Below are 19,672 nucleotides of genomic sequence, written 5' to 3'. Positions count from 1 at the left end.
CTATTATCTTGCCTCCCAGTTCCGACCACTTTGGATTTGGCTTCATGCAGAAAGGAGTGAGGTTAGATGGGTATCAATAGAGCAACATGAGATGAGGACTACTCCTTTAAATATGATCCCATTTTTAGGTACTAAGAAAAATGTAGCCACTCTCACAGAGAACCCTATAATACTCTCCACATTTAGTGCATGGCAAGAGTCTCACTCACTCTTAGACCTAGATATTTCATTCCTCAAGAAGACTCCCCTATGGGGTAACCCAAACATCTCAGGCTATATTGCTGACGGAATATTACAAAGGTGGAACAACAAAAACATTCAAACAGTTGCTGATTTGTATATAAACGACACATTTGCTAACTTTCAACAACTAACTGAAAAGTTCAACCTTCATACGCAGGACTTTTTTAAATTCTTACAAATACGCCAGTGGGTAAAGGAAAATAGTAAACATTATTTCCCAGATATACCTAAAGAGACCCCCTTTGAAACATGCCTGCTTGATAGACTGCCCACTACATGTAGAGGACTTATGTCATCCATATATGGTATTATTAATGACAAATTTCCTGGCTACGACATAACACCTGTTAAAAGTAAATGGGAAACAGACCTAGGTCATGTTTATGATGAGGAGGCTTGGCAACGTCTCTTAGAGCAATCACAGACTGTATTAATCTCCACAAAACACAGGCAAATTCAATTCAACATACTCCACAGAACATATTATACACCCCATAGGTTAAATAAAATTGACAGCAATGTATCTACTATGTGTCAGAAATGCAAAATAACTGAAGGTGATCTTCTTCACATGTTTTGGAGTTGTCCTGTGTTAGAATCTTTTTGGAAGCATACCATAACATTGACTACAAAGATAATAGGATACAAAGTAGAGCAGGACCCAAAACTTTGGATATTGGGGGATATGAGCCCTGTCAATACATTCCATTCTAAACAATATTTTATCTTACTTGCTAGCACTGCAGCAAAGAAATGTATTTTAACTCAATGGAAATCTGAAGAGCCGCCGTCAACGAGACATTGGATAAATGAACTAGTGTCCTACTGCACTCCTGAAAAAATATTATATAATGTAAGGAGAAAACCTTAAACCTTTAATAAAATCTGGGGTCCCTTTCTCGACATTTTGCCTTCTTTAGAGCAGGATGGCCATAAAAGTGCAACTCTTCCTAGACCAACTCAAAGTTAACCATCTGGATTAAGCCAAATGTGAATATGTGTGGACACAAGTACACGTAGATAAATGAAAGAAAATAGAGAGCCATACTGGGGAGAAGGGTCGGATATGGGAGGACGGGTGGGGAGATTTGTTTCAGTTTTTTTTGTTTTTGTTTGTTATTGTTTTTCTCTAAATTCTTTGTTTTTATTGTTATTACTTATAATAATAGCAATTTTTACAATTAGAGATACTACAAGTGAATAGACACTGGATTTGTGTGTTCTTTCTCTTATTTATTTCTCAATCATTACTTTGCATACATACTATTATTGTAATTATTGTTACAACAATTATTGATGCTGTATTATTATTAGTACAGTTGTAATATACTTCTATTATGACTATATAGAATTGCCTAATTGATATAGGGATGTATTGGAAGTACACTTGCTAAATCTATTTAAGTATATACATCTACATTTTCTCTGGTTATTCATGTATTATTTTTTAATTTTTTCATCATTATTATTTATTTATATGTTTTTGTGTCTATTTGAAACACACCACAAAATGTTCATGTTGACAGTGGATTTGCTTGTAAAGTTTTATGTTTTCCTAATAAACAAATCTTTAAAAAAAAAGAAGTAGAATAATATGCTACATATTGGTGCCCCGTGTGAGGCCAAGTTAATGTAAAATAATAATATTTACACAATACCGATAAACCCTTCCCCTTTATCAATTAATCCTATCTACCCCGCTATCCAATCTGCTATATTGATGTTCAATACTTCTATCTATCTGTGTATTCAAGCAATGTGGTCATGTTTATAAGTTGTGTGTGAGAACTGTGAGTACGCCTTAAGCTAAGCATTAGCAGCAAAGCTAACGTGTAGGAATGCATCGACAAAAGTTCACTTCTTCGTTGCATTAGAGGTTGAAATTGAGCCACACCGCCCCTAGTGGTGGCTGTAGAGGGCGCCGACCCCTACTCTGGGCCAGCTGATGCGAGAGCCCCATCTTGTGGCTGTTTTAAGCAATTGAGCTTTAGCACTAGGTTTTCTCCTGGGCTGCTTTAGTAAATAGAGTCTTGGGCGCCTTTGTCTCCATCTAGTGGTTGTTTTGGTTAACTGAGTTTGATTTTTCTTTTCTTTTTTTTTCTTTTGGTTTATCTCCTACAGATAACTGACACAGCTTCCTGATCACATAAAGATTCCAGGATAAAATTAAGAGAGATTAAGATGCCTCTCTCCAAAATAGGATTGATTTATTTTAGTTAACTTCAACTTTAAACTACAGTTGACATTCCTAATACAGACTTTCAATTTAATTACCAACACTAGTTGAAAATTAACTTTGTTGTTCCCCAAACAACAAACAAATACATTTTCTACTATTTGTTTACCATCAATGCCAACTTCTAATCCAAACTTTACAACAACTTTAGTGATTCAAAATGTACAACCTCCAATTTTAGTCCTAATAAAACTACTTTATCACAGGTTGAATTAAAATCTAGTCGTTGTCAACTAAAGTTATTCTCACCCACTTTCCTCTGCTAACATTAACTACTGATAAGTGTTTACTTCTTATTTTTAATTTTGCTTTCTAGGACCCGAACTTTAGTTCAAACACGTTAACCAGATCAAGTCACAACCCTCTTTTATTAGTATCAACTATCTCATCTTAAATTTAGATCTCGATTTTAAACTTTGATTTGAACTTGATTTGAACTTTGATTTCCAGTTAAAATCTAAATCTTAACATTGAAAGTTTGATTTCAATTTTGAATTTAATGTCAATTTAATTTTAATTTTAATTTTAAATTTGACTTTAATTTTTAATTTTAGTTTAAAACTTTAGGGTTGTGGAACTTCAATTTTCAAACTTCAATTTTTTCTTTTTCTCTTGCTCGCCCTCCTCTTTTGCTTAGTTTGCTCAGTTGTTAAGTGTTAGACATGGAGACCCCCAGTGGCGCTGACCAGGGTGGCTTGGGTGACCCCATGGAGCAATTAGGGTCTGTTCTAGTGGATATGACTGAACCATTGATTCCTGGTTTTGTGGTTAAAGTAGAAAACACTAACCCCTCTCTCCTTCATGACATGATGTCAGACCTGGTTCTAATAGCTCTAAATCAGCCTCTGAAAGATAAAGAATTAGCTAAGATGCTAGCAAAGATGGCCATAGTCATGACTGCCCAAGAAAATTATGTCCACAAAATGCTAGCTCGAGTAACAGAGGGACATGCACATCTGCAACGAAACTATGACACTCTCCAGCTATCTCAGAACTTCAGGATGCTGGCCCTCACTGACCCGAAGAAGAGGAGGAGAGTGAGGAAGGTAACAATGAGCTCAAAACGGCTCCTGAGAAGAAAGAAAATGACTTGGAGGCAATCAATGAATAACTCACAGCGACTGTCACACAACTCGACCGATCGGACGTTCTTCTCACAAAGGCTCAGGAAAGAGTCAAAGACTTGTCAACTCAGGTCAAAACTCAAGCCTGAGCTCAGGATACTGAGGAACATCCTCAGATCAGTCTATTATCACACTGAGCTGTTAATGTTAATACTACACACACTTTTACCATCTCTCCAGCTGTCCCCTGGGAGCGTTCTGAGAGAGCTGGTTTATACAGGGTCACAAACCTCCTCTGGTGCTTGATTCATGTTTTATTTTGACCAAAGCACAGCACAGATGGTGTCGTTTATGTTTAGAGAAATATCTTAGAATACGGTGAATGAAAAATAAACTCTTGTATTTTCTTCGGGATCAGTGAAAGAATTCCTGGAGCTGCGTGTGAGACAAACCATAAAGGAGATGTGTCAGGAGACGTTGATGCTTTTGATGATCGTGACGACATATATGGATTTAATAAAATGTGCTTTGCCTCTGTGCACTTCCTGTCAGCACCTGTGTGTCCGATCGGACTTAAAGCCGTTCATTATCTCTTACTGACATTGTTTCCTCCTCTTGATCCTCGTTTGTGTTGTTCTTACTCTCTGATGTACGTCATTTCAACAAAAGTGTATTTCTACCAAAAGCACGTAGTTTCTTTTCTTTTCTTTTTTTTTTAAATACAAAGTGTACTGGTTGTGTACTCACCATTGTGTTGTGATGAACCAGGTATAAAAACTCACTTTTGGCACCAGCAGCCGTTTATTCTGATAATAACAGAAGAAAAATGAGCACGCTCACACAGACACTTTGGTGGTTAACAGCTTTAACATTCACACAGGGACAGGATAATGCAGACAGGCCAAACATTTAACATGTATATAAAATGTAGGTCTCTGTCACAGCCACTTCTTTGGTAGTAAGCTCCAGTATTTACTTAAACAGAGAGAAGAAAATCAAGCTAACTGTTGGTGAAGTCAGCTACACCACGACAACAAATGATGAAGCTAAAACTCAGCTAGAAAAGCATAAAAACATGGAGAGTTGAAATAACTCAACTAAAACAAATCAATATCACCACAAAAGTCTTTGATAATTATTGTAAGAGGATCTCTGAAACATGGCACATTAATAAAACTTACTTTTACTCAGAAAAACAGACTTATTTCATCGTTTTTTAACGGAGCTCTTAATAAGTCAACTCACCACGGAGAGTGTAACCTGGCAACGAGGCACGGGGCTCATGACGCATGTCGGCAGGGGCCCCAGCAGAGGGCGCTCATGGTACTCACAAGCTAAAAGCTCATGGTCACAAATACATTACTGACAGTATTAACACCAATAAAATAGTCAAATAAGAACAAATTATGGCAAATGAAGGCAAGTGGAATCATTAATGTAGATTATTCACTAAATGATCCCTCTGTTAACTACAGGCCACCGTAACAGGTGTGTTTATTCTGATCAGTTCTACTAACCATTGTGTTATTGCTCTAATATATGCTTCTAATGAATGGTAAAAATGCATTTCTCTGTCTAGTACTAATCCTCCTCCATATTTTACACATTATTGTCACTGCATTTGTGCTCTAAAAAAAACCTTTCCAGTGTAAACACAAAGGGCTACTCTTGTATATTTTACAAAGACTTTTAAAAGCCATGTAACTAGTGTAGTAATTGCGTTTCCATTCACTTCTCTCCAGTTGACTCATTCACACTCAACAGATAGAGCCTATAACTGAGAGAGGGCTGTTTGTAAAATAGTGGTAATATTGTAAAATAACACCGGGCTGCAGCTTCATGGTAGACTATTTATTAAAACCACATATTAGAACAATGACACAATGGTTAAAAGAATACACACAAGCTTTTTTTAACCGGGTTAATGATTCCACTTGCAATCATTTACCATACTTTGTTCTTACTTTACTATTTTAATCATGTTAATACTGTCAGTAATGTATTTGTGACCATGAGCTTTCAGTTCTATCTTCAGCTTTCTCTATGTTTGTTAGAAATTGTCTGTCTGAATGGGAAATGCTTTTTGCAGCTATGAAACCAGACAGTGACTTTCTCAGCAGAAACAGCGTCCTTGCTTTCAAGAATGTTAGTTTAACAAGCTGGGGCCGAATCCAGATGTTTTTCCCTGGCGCCCCAAATGCAGCGGTGAAATCAAATTGTGCACATACACGATCAATCAATCGGACATTATTTGTATGCCGCTAATTCATAATAAATGTGATCTCAAGAAACTTCCCAGAAAGAGCAGATTAAGACCTTACTCTTTGTTAAATTATGTTACAAAGACCCAACATTAATCCACCATGAGCACTAAGCAACATTTAGCAAAGTTACAGTGGAGAGGAAAAACTTAGCCCTAACCCTAAACCTGACCCTAAACCTGACCCACCTCGAGCAGATCCAGACTCATGATGAAACTGTGTCCGGGTTGGAAAGTGGGATAGAGGGAGATTCAGGAAGAAGGAGAGAGACAAACAGAGCAACAACAACAACAACAATGAATAAAATAGATTTAAAGCTACAGTGTCAGTAATAATGGTAAAAGTATGTGAAGTATTAGCAGTAACAGCTCAGTGTGATAATAGACTGATCAGTCAAATATTAACAACTGTAATGATGAAACGAGGAGGACTGATTATATTCATTATAGAGGATCATTTATTAACCCCTTACTGTCCCCATTATCATATCTACTTCTGACATTAAAGAGTCTATGTTATGGTATGATTTTCAACTTTATGGACTAAATATATACGATTAAAAAACAAAAACTGTTTTTGTTTCTTTGCTCTGTGAAACTTGTAATTTATTGAATCCTCTTGATCAACCTGAATTCTAGTCTCACGTCTGTCTTTGTTCACAAATAAAACTACAGACTCTTTTCAACATTTTATTAAAATGAAGAAGCAAAAATCACATTAAAGCACATTTGGATGATGCAGTTTGTTTTACAAGTATTCAGAGAAAATTGAAGGACTTTTCTAACATAGAAGCCAACCTGAAACATCTGACACTGAAAACAAATCCTCTCAGCTGTGATTCAATCTTTCTTGAAAAGACGAGTTTGATTACATGAAAGTACATTTGATTGTAAAAAACATTATTACAGACTTTAAAGCTTTCATACTTAAGATCACAAGGAGATTAAAACCCATTTTGTATTATATATTTTTTTTAAATTCATGTGTCAAATAAAAACCATTTAATGTCGATCTGCAGAGTCCCTTTGCACCTTTAAGAAAAAGCTCTTCATGAACACCTTGATGATGATGATGATGATGATGATGATGATGATGATGATGTTTAGGATGGTTTTGATTCTGATTAAAACTCTCAAGAGCAGCTGTTGTTTTTGTTGATGACGACATATTTATTTACAGAGACCACTTCACCCCGTCCTTCATGACCTCCACTGGCTCCCCATCCCCCAGCGTATCAACTTCAAGCTCCTCATCATCACCTTCAAAGCCCTTCACAACCTGGCTCCCCCCTACCTGTCTGAGCTCCTCCACCGACACACTCCCACCCGCACGCTCAGGTCTGCAGATGCAAACCTCCTGTCCCCCCCTGCAGGACAAACCTTCGGTCCTGGGGGGACAGGGCTTTCTCTGTTGCTGCTCCCACCCTCTGGAACTCACTCCCAAAAAACATTAGAGACTCCCCCACACTCACCTCCTTCGAGAAATCCCTCAAAACTCACCTCTGCCTACAACCACAAACTCCCCCCTCCCCCTTCATTACTTCTTCATTGTACTGTCCTCATCGTTTTTTGTTTTGTTTTTATGGTTTTATATTTTGTCAAAGCGTCTTTGGGTTCCTAGAAAAGCGCTATAAAAAAACAATAAATTATTATTATTATTATTATAACGACCGCTTCACAAGCACGTTAACATTTCGGCCTATGCTGCTGTTTTAAACACAGCTGGTACGCCAAAACTGTCGGACACGTCTTTACATAAGAGAGCTCTCTCTGGGACCCCGTTTGTTGTGATCTGATCTTCCCTCCTATTGAGAGGGGTCTGTCTGCGGGCTGCAAGAGAGGGGCGGAACGTGTACCTATCCAAATCTCAGCAGAGAACCATGTGAGATGTCTAAAACGATGATTTTAAATAAGTATCATATGTGACATGCAACTTTAAATATTCATAGAGAATTATGTCTCTTTACTGAAATTACTTGGGTTTATTATTGTTACATGTCTGGACATGCATAAAGGGGTGAATAACTGTACCTATAACAGAAGCTCACCACCCATTAGTTAACTTGGTCATGACAGAATTGGAGGACAATTTAGCCATCAAAACTTTCGAAAAAATTAACATTTGTTTTCCAAATTTCTGTTAAATATTTTTAAAAACCAAGTAATAAACCATCAAATAATGTGATTCGTCCAGCTCAGGCATCAAAGACACATTTTTAATTAGATGTTTTCTTTGTTGTGTGCTGCGTTTGGTGCAACTACTCAGGAACCTGTAAAATGTGTATTTTTAAATATTGCTTAAAAAACCCTTCACATTAAATAAACAGAGGCACATTTACACTGAATACTGATTCAAGAAAATCATTTAAGATTATTTTGATAAAAAATGACATGGTAACAGGGTTGCAAAGAGTAACAGGGGTGAATGGATACGTTACTTTAGACTATAAGTCATGACATAAATGTAATAAATAAACACAGGATAACAGGAACATTGTTGATATTATTTTAAAGGTTTCACAATAGGTCTAAAAGAACTCTGTAAAAAGCCTGTTACTAATTACTATTATTAAAAATATGTTCATGGTTAAACAAACAGTATCAGCAATTTCAAGAGAAATATATTAATAAAATCATGTAAAAAAAAAAGTAAATTTAAAAACGTATTTTAACTGTTACATTTGATATTAAAGCTGGCCATTGAGAGGGTGGGACAAGAGAATACAGCCACTTTTAGGGGTGCTTGGGAGATATTTGGTTTTTAAAATAGGGTTTTAAAACCACTTTCACCACAACTATTTTTACATGTTGTCTCAGGACACATACAATTTACACAATAACTGGTGTGTTTTGGGATTTTTTGCACAAATTATTTTAATTTTCATGGGTGGGACAGAAAACTTTCCTAGAACTATGTGAGGGCTCGCTCCCTACCAGCTGTTAGTCTACTCTTTTCTAGTACTGGAGCTATGTAAAATTACTCCTCTAACACCCTGTCTAGAAGAGGAGACTTATATAACCGCATAGCCCTAGGATTATCTGCCTAACATTCATTTCTAGAATCATTAGATTCAGTTAGCCCCCGGAGGCTCTCACCCCCGGAGAGGGATTAACTGCAACTCTCCTCACTCGGATGTTAGGTGTGTATGAGGTGTGTAGTAAAAGTCAGTAGAAGTGTGCCGTGGTGTGACTGCTCATGCTTACCTCCTGAGGTTCACGCGGCGTCCTGAAGAGAGGCTCGGGTCTTTGTGGTGTGTCAGAAAAATGGTTTCAAAAAGCTTCAGAAAATTTATTGAAAAAACTTCAAAAGATATTCCAAATGCAAATACAAAACAGTAAAAGTAAAAATATGAAAATGTAAAAAGTAAAATACAAATTTAAAAGCTTAAACTCGAGAGAGTAGACACTTAAAAGTCAGAGTGACGTGGAGCCCTTTAGAAGAACTAAAGCTTTTCCACAGCACTTTTATAGCCAAACTGTCTCTTTTCTCCAAGATTCTGTAAAACCTCAACAATGCAGATTAGCAGACGCGTGATACATCCGCAGGTGATACCAAGTTCATATGTGGTTTTAGCTTGAAGACCGTGAACCAGGCAGATTCGCAGAAGCGTTATACACCCACGAGTTTGTATGTGGTTTTGCTCAAAGTATGGCACACTTGTTCTGACCTCACAGGTGCATAGGCGCCGCGGCATGATTGACAGGATATGTAAAAGCAAAGAAAGTAGTTATGACTGTATGACATGAGTTCAATGATAAATGGATTAAATGATAATAAAAGAAAAGAACACATAGGGTAAAAACAAATTCAACAATTGCATAACTCTTTCTGATCTTTCAACATTACATACTTTCACAACTTCTTATATTTTTATGACATTTTGTGGATGAAAATAAAAATCGTCCTTTTTTAAATTTCCTCTCAGCTCCATCCAACCATCTGCATAGACGGGCTGCAGGGCTTCTTCTCTACACCTTGGAGGATACTATGGCTTTGGTTGGAGGCACTTATGTGAGTCATGTGTTTCATAAATAAAAATGTTCTTAGTTTATTTGTTTGAATGGATAAAAATAGATGGTGAACCAAAGTAAACCGAGCCACACGGCCTCAGCAGGGTCAAACACCATTTAGAAGATTGTAGTGGGCAGAAGATACCGATGACACAGATCAGAATAAAGATATTTGAAATTGGGTCTTGCAGACTGCAGACAGATACTATTGGTACTATTGGCAAACGAGACCTTGTGCTGAGCTCAGCTTGGCCGAGTGCAGATACACTCTTGTGCGGAGCTACACATAGACAGTGAATGGTCTTGACAGCAGCGCGTAGCCCCCACCGCGTCCTGTCTGAAAGTCCCTTTAGTCTTTTAGTTTTGTGTTCAAAATATGTCTAAAACAAAAGTCGAGAGTAATTTGAGAATCAACAGATCAGTTTTAAACACTGACATTATAATGTACATCAGGTCTGATACAATGAGCTGTTGTTATTTTTTAGATAACGCCACAGCCCCCGCAACCAATCCAGCCCCCACAGCCCCCACAGCTACCACAGCCCCCACAGCCCCCACAGCCACCGCAGCCACCGCAGCCTCCGCAGCCACAACAGCCCCCAACACCACCATAAGTGCACAACCAATCACTGAGAGCACTATAGCGCTGCCCTCTGCCGCTCTTCTAGTCGTCTTTAACTGTTTTTCCTTCAGTGCTTCTATTTTCTCTACTAGTACTTTTTTAAGAGTTTCTTTCAACTCTTTCTCCTTCTTCGCGTCTTTCTTAGCTTCCTTTAACTTTTGCTCATATTTTCCCTCTATTTTCCTCATTAGTTCCTTCCTCTCTTTGCACATTTGCTCTTCTTTCTCTTTGAGGATTCTTTGTGTCTCCTCTTCAATCGCCCTCTCTGCCTTCTGAAACATCTCAGTGGTGTAATGGTTTCCTGTGTTCTTTTCTGTTATTTTTCTGATCTTGTTGAGGAGCTCTCTCGTCTGAGAACTATCAGAGAGTTTGTTGTTAAAGACGTGGTACTGGTCGTTACATTTGGCCACAAGCTCCTTCAGGTCTTCGCTTTCACTCAAGAACTCCTCGATAGGTTTCTTACTGAGCAGGTCACCATGGGTAAAGAGAACCATGCTGTATTTGTTTGCTTCCTCTCCAAAAATTTTCTGAATCTTCTCCACCGTCTTCTTTTCTTCTTCTGTGAATCGGTCCAGTTTGATGATAATCAGAAAGATATGGGGTCCAGGAGAAGCATACGAAATACACTGGGAGATATTTCTACATGTTGTCTCTTCATCAGTATTGGTGTCAAACAGACCTGGAGTGTCGATGACAGAAACCATCTGTCTATCCAGCTCACCATACGCCTTAGCACAGCCTGCGGTCACAGATTTAGAGGAGAAAACAGATTCAAAGCAGTTGTGTCCCAGGATGGTGTTTCCTGCTGCACTCTTCCCAGCTCCAGTCTTCCCCACCATCACAATCCGGATCTCTTCATTGTTGTACATGGTTGGTTCTGATTGGATGGAAAAAAAAAAGAAAGAACAACTTTGATTATCCAAACCTGAACTTATACAATTATCCCATTATTCTTTTTTTTTTTTTAGATTTTAGATTCAAGAAAAACTCATCTGATAACTTTAATCCTGTTGGATTAACTTTGAACAAGGTATGGGCTTCTACTGAAAATTAGTTAACACTTTTTGTTTAACTTTACAAACTAACTCAACAGAGCAGCAACACACATCAATCAATCAATTTTTATTTGTATAGCGTCAACTGTTATCTCGAGACACTTTACAAAAAGCAGGTAAAAAGACCTTACTTATTGCTATGTTACAAAAAGCAGGTAAAAGACCTTACTCATTGTTATGTTACAAAGATCCGGCCTATCCATCATGAGCACTTTAGCAAAGCAGCAAAAGTTTCAGTGGTAAGAAAAAACTGCCTTATTAAAAGGCAGAAATCTTCGGCCGAATCCCTGGCTCATGACGAAACAGCCTTCACAGGCCTAGACTGCGCCGGCACGACACATGATCTTCTAAATGTTTCAGGGTCACACTTTAAACCTAAAAAAGAAAATGTACCAAATTAAAATGCGAAGAAAGCCACTCGGGGTTTGTAGCATCGGTAACACTTTAAATTAAGGTCACAATAATCACCATTAGCCAGTTGCTTATTAGCATGTTCATTAGTAGCATAGGGGAGAGTGGGGTAAGTAGTGCCAATTTTTACTTAAAGTGCCTTTAAAGCAAGGGGATTACAGTAATGCCTCCAACTAAAATATGTACATATAGTTTAGGATGTTGTGCATCCCTGGGAACAATCACTTTGGATATTAAATAAACTGTTTGAGAAATATAGCTTTAGAAAAAAAAGTGTTTTTGTGGCACAACTTGCCCCCGGTGCGGGGTAAGTTGTGCCATTAGAGAGAATACACTGGGGTAAATTGTGCCATTGATAATTGAAGTAAAAAAGATCATTTTAATCTCACAAACATAATGCTATAAAAAAGCAAGACAAATTCAATACAAAATTACTTATTTAACGTTTATTTAAAGTTTTAACAACATCAGACATACTCATAGTATGAACACATACACAAAATAAAAATTCCAAAATGAGCACCTAAGCATCTGCAAATCATCTGCATCTGAATCTCTTCACAGATTCGGCCTACTACTGAACATCCCACTTGACAATGCTGCAGGGGAATGTGAACTTATGCTCCCTTCTGGCTGTACCACCAAGTTTTTGTGGTGTGTATAGTTTCTTGAGCACATCACCTCTAGGGATGACTCCTTCATCATTCTCTTTAAATGTGAAGATGGGCTTTCCATCAACAGATCTCTTACAACTTTGCTTCAGAAACTTTGCACTGATCTCGTCACCTTCAACATTCTCCACCAATCCAACATAGTTATAGGATTTTGATTTCTTACCAAACTTCACAATAACAAAGTCACCAGCAGACAGATCCTTGTCACCATCATCATCACTCTGGACATCTGAACTCTCAAAATCAGTGGCATCGCTAAATGGAATCGGAAAGTCACTCTCTTCTGAGCTACTGGAGAGCACTTTCTTCTTGGGTTTGGTTGGTTTTGACCCTTTCAGAGCCCCCTTCTTATTTCCACTCCTTTTCTTCTTTTCAGCCCCATCCTTTTCTCTGCTGTGTGTCTTCTCCAGGCCATCTTCTGCCTCATCATCGGTGGTGGAGCTTTCTTCTGAGCTACTGTACACGACCGTTTTCTTCTTGGTTTTGGTTTGATTTGCAGCTTTCAGAGCCCTTTTCTTCTCTCTTTCATTCTTTTCTTTTCCTGTTCAGCCTTTTTATCTTCTTTTTCTTTGTGAGCCTTCTCCAACTCCATCTTCTCAGGTGTGTTTTCACTTTCTTTCCTACAATTCTGTTCTTTCTTTCTGTGGCTTTTGGCAAGGGAAGAATGACTTCTGGAGACACATAACCCAAGTGAGCAGAAGAACCAGATTCATCACTTGATGAATGCTCGGGATTTGGCAGAGTGGCAGGTGGCTCTCCTGGGTCTGAACCTGCTTCAAGGAAAGGAAAGGAACTTTATTGTCATTGAACACAGGGAACAACAACATTGCGTGATGGAGGGTAAGCCTGATGGAGGATAAGCCTGAGCCGCGCCACTATGCGCACCGCCACTATTGGCCTACCAGAAGATGTCCCTGTTGAAAGGGTATATGCCCGTTGCTCTGAAACCTGAGGTTATGTTTGTTGGTGACATTGCAGAGAGGAATGCTTGCTTCACAAGTTCCAGGACCTCATAGATTGATACGGTTCGCCCAGGATGTCATCGCATCCACCCATCCATCGCTCGGTTATAGTAGGTTTTGAGTGGTCCATAGACAGTTTTGTCTAATGGTTGCAAGTGGTGTGAGGTGGCAGGGTGAGCATAATGACCCTATTCTCTTTAGCAATTGTCACTGACTTGAGTGAGATGTGAGACTCATGGTTGTCCAGAATGAGCAGGACTGGGTGATCGGTGGAGCAGTTGGTGTGGCGGATGAAGTGCTCCAGGAAGATGAGGAACCTGCTGGTGATCCGTTCATAAGGCTGTCCTTGAAGCGGACACGCAGGAAAAAGAACATGGGTGGGACTGCATTTCCAGTGGCGTTTACTGCACAGGCCACAGTGACAAGCTCTCCTCTTTCAGCAGATGTTACTGAACCCACTTGTTTCTTCCCTTTCTCTGTGACAACCTGCTTGGGTATCTACACTGTCGTCACACCAGTTTCATCCATGTTGTACATCATGTGTGGAGGGAAGCTGTACCTGAAATGAGATAAAAGGTAGTGCTGATGATCAGAGAAGTTTAAAGCAGTTTTAACATACTTGGCATGATGGATTTTGGTCTAAAATTAAGAATGTCACATAGTTTTAGTGATCAAATGTAAGAATACAATGTACAATAACAATAAAATACAATAAAGTAATATATAGTATAGTATATATAGTGCCACTGGCACAACTTAACCCAGGCCCTTTGGCACAAATTACCCCAAGTCCACCATTTTGAAAAAAATGTATCCCCCAGCTGTTTTGAGCTAGCATCATGCTAACTGTATAGACTCATGGTGTAGCTTACTAAAGCACTAAAACATGTGTGAACTGTTTTCAAAGTTGTCTATACACAGCAAAATTCAAAAAACCTTGATCATAGAAATTTTACTTTGGAGGACAAAAAATTGTTTTTTGAACTTAAATGTGCTTACCTCTCAAGCCATGTGTCTCCCTTCTTTGCAGGATGAGTGAAATGGATGCCTCTTCAAAAATATGTGGTCACATGACCAACTTCTTCTATGGTTTTCTAGATAACAGGGGTGGCACTACTTGCCCCTTGGCACAAATTACCCCACTCTCCCCTACTGGCTGTCGTCATTGAGAGCTTTATAGTCGAGCCCGATCAATAAATCTGTCAGCCGATCGGTACTGGCTAATTTTATCTCGGATATGCTGATATAACTAGGTTTATTCAATTTAAGTTTATTATTTATTTTTATATCGTTTTTTAATAGTTGTTTATTTCCATAAATGCTTTTGTTCAACTGTAAAAAAAAAAACTTGTCTTCATTATAAATCTTTATGACAAGTGTTTTATAATGTGTGTATATCTATTTCTATCCATAAAGATTGAAGATAAATATAAGAAAGATATCGACCAGATATATCGGAAATGTTTTCTCCCTAAAAACGATATCAGCCCCAAAAATACATATCAGTCGGGCTCTACTTTATAGTACCTTACTCAATATGACCATAGTTTATAGCTACTAGGCCATTAACTAAGAGTTTGCCCTCAGTACCCTCCTAAATACAGCTGATTAAGAGAAAGTTAAGAAGTTGTTGAATCAGAATCAGAATCAGCTTTATTTATATGCTTACACACACAAGGAATTTAACTGGTGAACTGTGCTCTCTTTGTACAAGTATAACATTAAATATCAACAATAAACACAATAAGCAAAGACTGTACTGCCCTTTCTGCACGTTCCAATGTACAGGATTTGACAGCCAGATAACACTCAAACAAAAGTCCTCCAATAAAAACACAAGGCTTGTCTTTTCTTGATTTTACTTGAGTTCCTTTTGTTTTGTTTTGTTTTTGTAAAACTGCAATATTACAAAGAAAATAACAATATTTCAGTACAGATAACAAGTATACATTTACAAAGTATAAGCATTGCTATCTAAATTCAAGCAACCACAGAAATGCATAAAAATGCTAATTCAACACAAAGCTACATGCTATCATAACCATGAGGAAAACAGTTAGCCACTACATTTAGCATTAGCTAAGAGCACATGAAAGACAAAAACAACTAAAAGTTTCTGACTTGAATTTTGTGTTCATATCTCAACATTTTTATAATGAACTGAACATAAAACTTACAGACAAATGATCTCCAAGGCAGAAGCTTAACAGAAAACCATTCAGCAGCAACATGCATCCTCTGTCTCTCTCTGTCCTTCTTACTGCAGCATGTGACTTAATGAACTAACTACCCACAATGACCAATAGATGGCAGTATAAACCATGAACTAATGTAAAAATGAAATGTTTTTAATCTTTTAAATCTAACTTTTTATGACCACTTTTATTGACTAACATTTTTAACTTAATTCAAATTACTGACTTCAAAATAAAGGCAGCACAAAGACTAATATGTACAAGGCTAAATAAGAAACAGTGCAGTTGTGTGTAGTGCAAAAAATGCTGAAGTGACATAATAATAAAAAATGCAGTTATGTGACAGATGGGTTAATTTACATGAGGTAGAGTTTTACAGTATTTACATGATAAGTGTGTGTAGATCGATAATTTAAATTAAATAATATATACGTATATGTACATTCACAGAGACAGGTTGGTTCAGGGTTATTTCACAGTGACAGGTCTGACACTCTGTGACTGTTTAGTGTTCATCAGAGTGACAGCCTGGGGGAAGAATCTGTAACGCCTAGCGGAGGGGAGGAGTTTGAAAAGTTTGTGTCCGGGGTGTGAGGAGTCTGCTACCTGCCCGTTTCCCAACCCGGGACCGGTATCCCGGGTCGACACCAATGATTTTTTCTGCATTCCTGATCGTCTGTTGCAGTCTGTGTCTGTCCAGTTTGGTTGCAGATTCAAACCAGACAGTGACCCCAAACATAATTTGTGCCCACGTATGAGGTCTTCAAAATGCCAACAGATACAAGGTGCATGTTACCTTGTAAATTAAATGTACTGACTTACCTTTACTGACAGCCATATTTGGGTGTTGGAGAGAGAAGCTGATGTGTTTCTTAGCTGAAGAAGAAAAGTTTTTAGTCTGTCAGTGGAAACACTTCCTTATAACTGCACGGAGCCTCACTCTGTTCACCCCTCCCTGCAGCATTTACAAGAAGTGACTACGTTTCCTCAAAATGAACAAAGAGGAGGTGAAACCAAACTGCCTTAGCCCTCCCCTTATTGGACATGACAACATGATCTTATGCGAAGATAAACACAAAAGTTCAATAAACGGGACGTAATAATAATAATAATAGTAATAATAATAAAACATTTGATTTATAAGCGCTTTTCAAAACTCAAAGACACTGTACATTTGTTAAAAAAAACAGAAAGAACAGCACAGTAAGGACAGACTAACAGACAATGCAACAGTACTCACAAATCATAAAGATAACAACAATAAAGGTAAACTACAGAAAACAAAACATACATCACAATCAAACATTAAAAGCTTGTTTAAAGAGGTGAGTTTTGATAAGTGATTTGAAAGTAGGAGGGTCGGTGCAGTGTTGAATGTGTGTAGGGAGTGAGTTCCAGAGGGAGGGGGCAGCTTTGGAGAAGGCTCTGCCCTCCCAGGTTCGGTGCTTGGTTCTAAGAGGGGGAGATAGGAGGTTGGCTTTTGAAGAACGGAAGCTGCGTGCAGGAGTGTGAGGGTGAAGGAGAGCCGTGAGGTAGGAGGGGGCCTGGTGGTTAAGGGCTTTATGTGTGAGGAGAAGGATTTTGAATTGGATACGGTAAGGGACAGGGAGCCAGTGGAGATTTTGCAGGACAGGGGTGCGGCGAAAGAGAGGTGCGGCGAAAACAACAGAGGTAGAGAGCACCTACAGAGTAACCTGGATCCTTTCGAGGTTTAACTGTGTATGCAGGGACAAGTTGATTTGTATCCTCTGATGCTGGAAGTCAGCACATGAGACAGAAAGAACAATGGGAGACCACCACCTCAGTTAAGGGATGGTATACAACAGAGGGAATGTCCTCTTTACATGATCAGCTCTAAAAATGGAACGGTAAGACGTAGCAACAACTATTATAAACTAATCTAAGCAAACAAACATTATCAAGCAAGGCTTGTGAATGAGGTGTAAAAGTGTAGTTGTGTGTGTGTGTGTGTGTGTGTGTGTGTGTGTGTGTGTGTGTGGATGAGAGAGAGAGAGAGAGAGAGAGAGAGAGAGAGAGAGATGGTGGAGAGAGACAATGTGGCTTCGTCAACATGGTGACAAAATAGTGGACAACAAAGGAAGCCGTGTGTCCTTGTGGATTCAGGGATCAGTGGGCTTCCTTCAGTTGAATGACGTCTTATAAAAAATCAAAGGGAAGAAACTCTTCTTTTAGCTCGAACCTGATAGCATCTGATTGCGCTCAAAACTCCTAAAAATATGCCGTGGAAGTAGTCAGCTGAATCCTCTGATGCTTGAATTCAGCATGTGAAGAGTTACCTAGACTGAACAACCTCAGCTCTGGAGTTTAAACTATGTAAGAAAAGAGGAGAAAAGGGTTTGTCTCAAATGCTGGAGTCCATCTTGTTGGAGAGTTTATCCTCGGGTGTCAGCAGACAACACTTGAGGAGACAGAAGCAATGCCTGGCGATTGCTTTTAAAGACTGGAACTGCCTGTCGGTTAACCTCAGGCCCCCTCCAATGAGAATAGAGAATTCAGACACCCCCCACTTTTCACACCTATTTGTTAGTTGCTGTTGGGCTAAGACTCCTTTGTTTGGTTCCCTCCAAAATAACTCTAGTCAGGCTTGAGAACTGTGATACAGGCCTGAGTCCTTTGTCCAGCACACATGGCTGAGGCCCAACATCAGTATTGGTGTCAAACAGACCTGGAGTGTCGATGACAGAAACCTTCTGTCCATCCAGCTCACCATAGGCCTTAGCACAGCCTGCGGTCACAGATAGAAAGGAGAACATTGATTTACAGTCTTCCTTTACCAGGATGGTGTTTCCTGTGGCGCTCTTCCCAGCTCCAATCTTCCCCACCATCACAATCCGGATCTTCTCATTATTGTATCGGGTCAGTTCTGATGAGATGGCAAAAGAACAGAACAGTTTTTATTCAATCACACAGTTTGGACAAGATGATGGAAGGGGAACCCTCAAAGCCACAAAAGAGATAATTTCCAAAAGCCCCGGTTTCTCGCAGTATCTTTTCAGGGTCCTGATACTCGTGACAATGTGATGCTGATGTGCCAAAAGCATGTGTAGTTTCAGATCTGCATAAGTAAAGCCCCAACACGACTAATGGGATATTTAGAGAAGCAGGTCATTCCACAGAGAGTTAACTTTACTCAAGTATAACTTCACAAGATGAGGAATGTGATAACTTCACAAGATGAGGAATGTGATAACTTCACATTCCTCATTTTCGTACAAATGGCTGCTGCTCCTCTGATATAACTCGATCACTTTGAATTGCCTTGTTGAAATGTGCTGTATAAATTAACTTGCCTTGCCTTGTCTTGTAGATTAAAATAACAACTTTAATCTCGTGAATGAATGACTTTCTTCTTTTACAACTTTTTTCTCATAAATGTACGAGTTCATTATTTAAAAAGTCTTCTGGGGGCTTTAATTTTCTGATGAGAGATTGAAGACAGAAATTTATTAGATTCAGCTTTTGGTTAATTGATGACAACGGAGAAAATTCTAATTTCATCTAATACAACTTGACTTTTTTACAGTTATAAATAGTGTTGTAGTACTCAACTTTTTGAAGGTCTCGTCTCGGAAACGGAAGTAGTTTTACTTTTTCAGACTGGACGGACTGCTGATTTTAAATCATGACCGGTCAAGACCACCACTGATGGGCTATTTTTCCACTTCATTACTGTGATTAGAAGAAAAACATAACTTTTAAGTGTTTTGTCTCGCTCTTGATCCCTAAATGTCTTGGTCTTGGTCTTGTCTCAGTCTCGATCTTGATCCCTAAATGTCTTGGGTCCTGGTCTTGGTCTTGGTCTTGTCTCAGTCTTGATCTCGATCACTAAATGTCTTGGTCTTGTCTTGATCCCTAAATGTCTTGTCTCAGCCTCGAACCCTAAATGTCTTGGTCTTGTCTCGATCACTAAATGTCTTG

General features: G+C 38.7%; 1 protein-coding gene and 2 long non-coding RNA genes across 4 annotated transcripts in view; all 3 read right to left on the bottom strand.

Annotated features, from left to right (window-relative positions):
* Positions 1–18,622, bottom strand: part of LOC132978399 (GTPase IMAP family member 7-like) — a 35,223-nt gene extending 16,601 nt beyond the window's left edge. The window contains exons 1-2 of one of the 2 annotated variants that reach the window (XM_061043603.1): positions 18,420–18,622; positions 11,116–11,313 (exon numbers count right to left, since the gene is read on the bottom strand). In XM_061043603.1, coding sequence (XP_060899586.1) covers positions 11,116–11,313; positions 18,420–18,579 — 358 coding nt within the window. In that variant the 5' untranslated portion in view covers positions 18,580–18,622. Of the gene's footprint in view, positions 1–11,115; positions 11,314–16,555; positions 16,715–18,419 lie in introns of those variants that run through there. The other variant, XM_061043604.1, reaches the window with a different exon arrangement.
* On the bottom strand, positions 1,894–2,669 carry LOC132978435 (uncharacterized). The gene is made up of 2 exons (XR_009673911.1): positions 2,471–2,669; positions 1,894–2,333 (listed from the first exon to the last, which is right to left on the bottom strand). It is a non-coding gene; the product is annotated as an uncharacterized LOC132978435 (long non-coding RNA).
* Positions 3,845–4,782, bottom strand: LOC132978434 (uncharacterized). Its single transcript, XR_009673910.1, has 2 exons — positions 4,291–4,782; positions 3,845–3,978 (listed from the first exon to the last, which is right to left on the bottom strand). It is a non-coding gene; the product is annotated as an uncharacterized LOC132978434 (long non-coding RNA).
* Positions 18,623–19,672: the final 1,050 nt, after the last annotated feature.

Source organism: Labrus mixtus, chromosome 8 (assembly GCF_963584025.1).
Source record: "Labrus mixtus chromosome 8, fLabMix1.1, whole genome shotgun sequence".
Taxonomy (NCBI): domain Eukaryota; kingdom Metazoa; phylum Chordata; class Actinopteri; order Labriformes; family Labridae; genus Labrus; species Labrus mixtus.
This window is presented reverse-complemented; position numbering and strand designations above follow the sequence as displayed.